Here is a 1,163-nt window from a genome sequence, read left to right on the forward strand (position 1 = left end):
CACTTATCAATCAACGACAACAACAATACACGGCGAGTATTTGCACATTGCAGCGTTGACTTTACATTGCCTTGCTTCACACTTATAGAATTTTTTACACACACTCACACATATACATATAAGTACATTAGGCCTTAATACAGGTAACTCGGTCGAGTATTGTGGCTCAACAGCGCCCTCAGCTTGTATATAAGCATTGATTTCGAGGGCTTGCTGGCATTCAGTAGCAAAGCGTCTGTCAACGCATTAACAACAACTAATTAACTCCAGACTCAAGTCAAATCAAATAAACAGCAGCAAGATGAAATGCACACTATTTGTATTCGCTATAATCGCTTTGTTGTTGTGCGCCAGCGTACAGGCCGCAGACAAGTCGGGTGAGTAGATAGAAGAGGCGAATTGGCAACTAATTTGAATTAACATTTCACTTTTCAATACCTTTCACTTTCAAACGAAACATGCCTCTATATACATATGTGTTATGTTCTTCGTGCACAGCTTGCTCGCAGCCCAAAGAAGTGGGTCCATGCCGCAAATCCGATCCGAAGGTCTTCTACAATAGCGAGTCGAAGGCCTGTGAGGACTTCATCTATGGCGGCTGCCAGGGTAACGACAATCGCTTCGACACCAAAGAGGAATGTGAGAAGCTTTGCCTTTAAGCGTTGCAACCGATGTATATCGACAAATTACACAATCGATTGTGTTGTACCATTTGAGGCGTTTAATTGTCGTTAATGCAAATGAGCATGAATATAAGTATGAGTATGAGTATTTGTTAAATAATTATTATTTCACTTTTGTTAATAAACAGTTAAGTTGCGCAACATTTGTTTAGAAATAAACACAGTGTATTATTTACATACAAAAAAAAAACAAAAAAGGCAGTGGAATGTGATTGCGCTTAATTGCTCGGTATTAAATTGATTTTATGCGCAATTAAAAAAAATTATATCTAAAATTATGAACGAGTGGTGGTTATTAGCAACCTGTTGCAGATCATGTGAAATCGATAAGTACATATGTACATATGTATAACACGTGGTAACACTTTGCAGTATAACTTTAGTGAAGCAGTCATGATTTTCGTGAGGGGGCGTGAATGAAGGGAAATAAGAAAAACCTTTAACGGTCAGTTTGCATGGCAACTATATGCTATAGTGTGC

At 38.3% G+C, this 1,163-nt stretch overlaps 1 protein-coding gene across 1 annotated transcript; it reads left to right on the plus strand.

Moving 5' to 3' along the window:
• Nucleotides 1–204: 204 nt before the first annotated feature.
• LOC126753144 (protease inhibitor-like) lies at nt 205–842 on the plus strand. Its single transcript, XM_050464347.1, has 2 exons — nt 205–377; nt 499–842. Exons 1-2 carry the CDS (start codon nt 302–304, stop codon nt 657–659), a joined length of 237 nt encoding a protein of 78 aa, XP_050320304.1. The 5' UTR covers nt 205–301; the 3' UTR covers nt 660–842.
• The last annotated feature ends 321 nt before the right edge of the window (nt 843–1,163 follow it).

The sequence above is a fragment of the Bactrocera neohumeralis genome, chromosome 3 (genome assembly GCF_024586455.1).
Source record: "Bactrocera neohumeralis isolate Rockhampton chromosome 3, APGP_CSIRO_Bneo_wtdbg2-racon-allhic-juicebox.fasta_v2, whole genome shotgun sequence".
NCBI lineage: Eukaryota > Metazoa > Arthropoda > Insecta > Diptera > Tephritidae > Bactrocera > Bactrocera neohumeralis.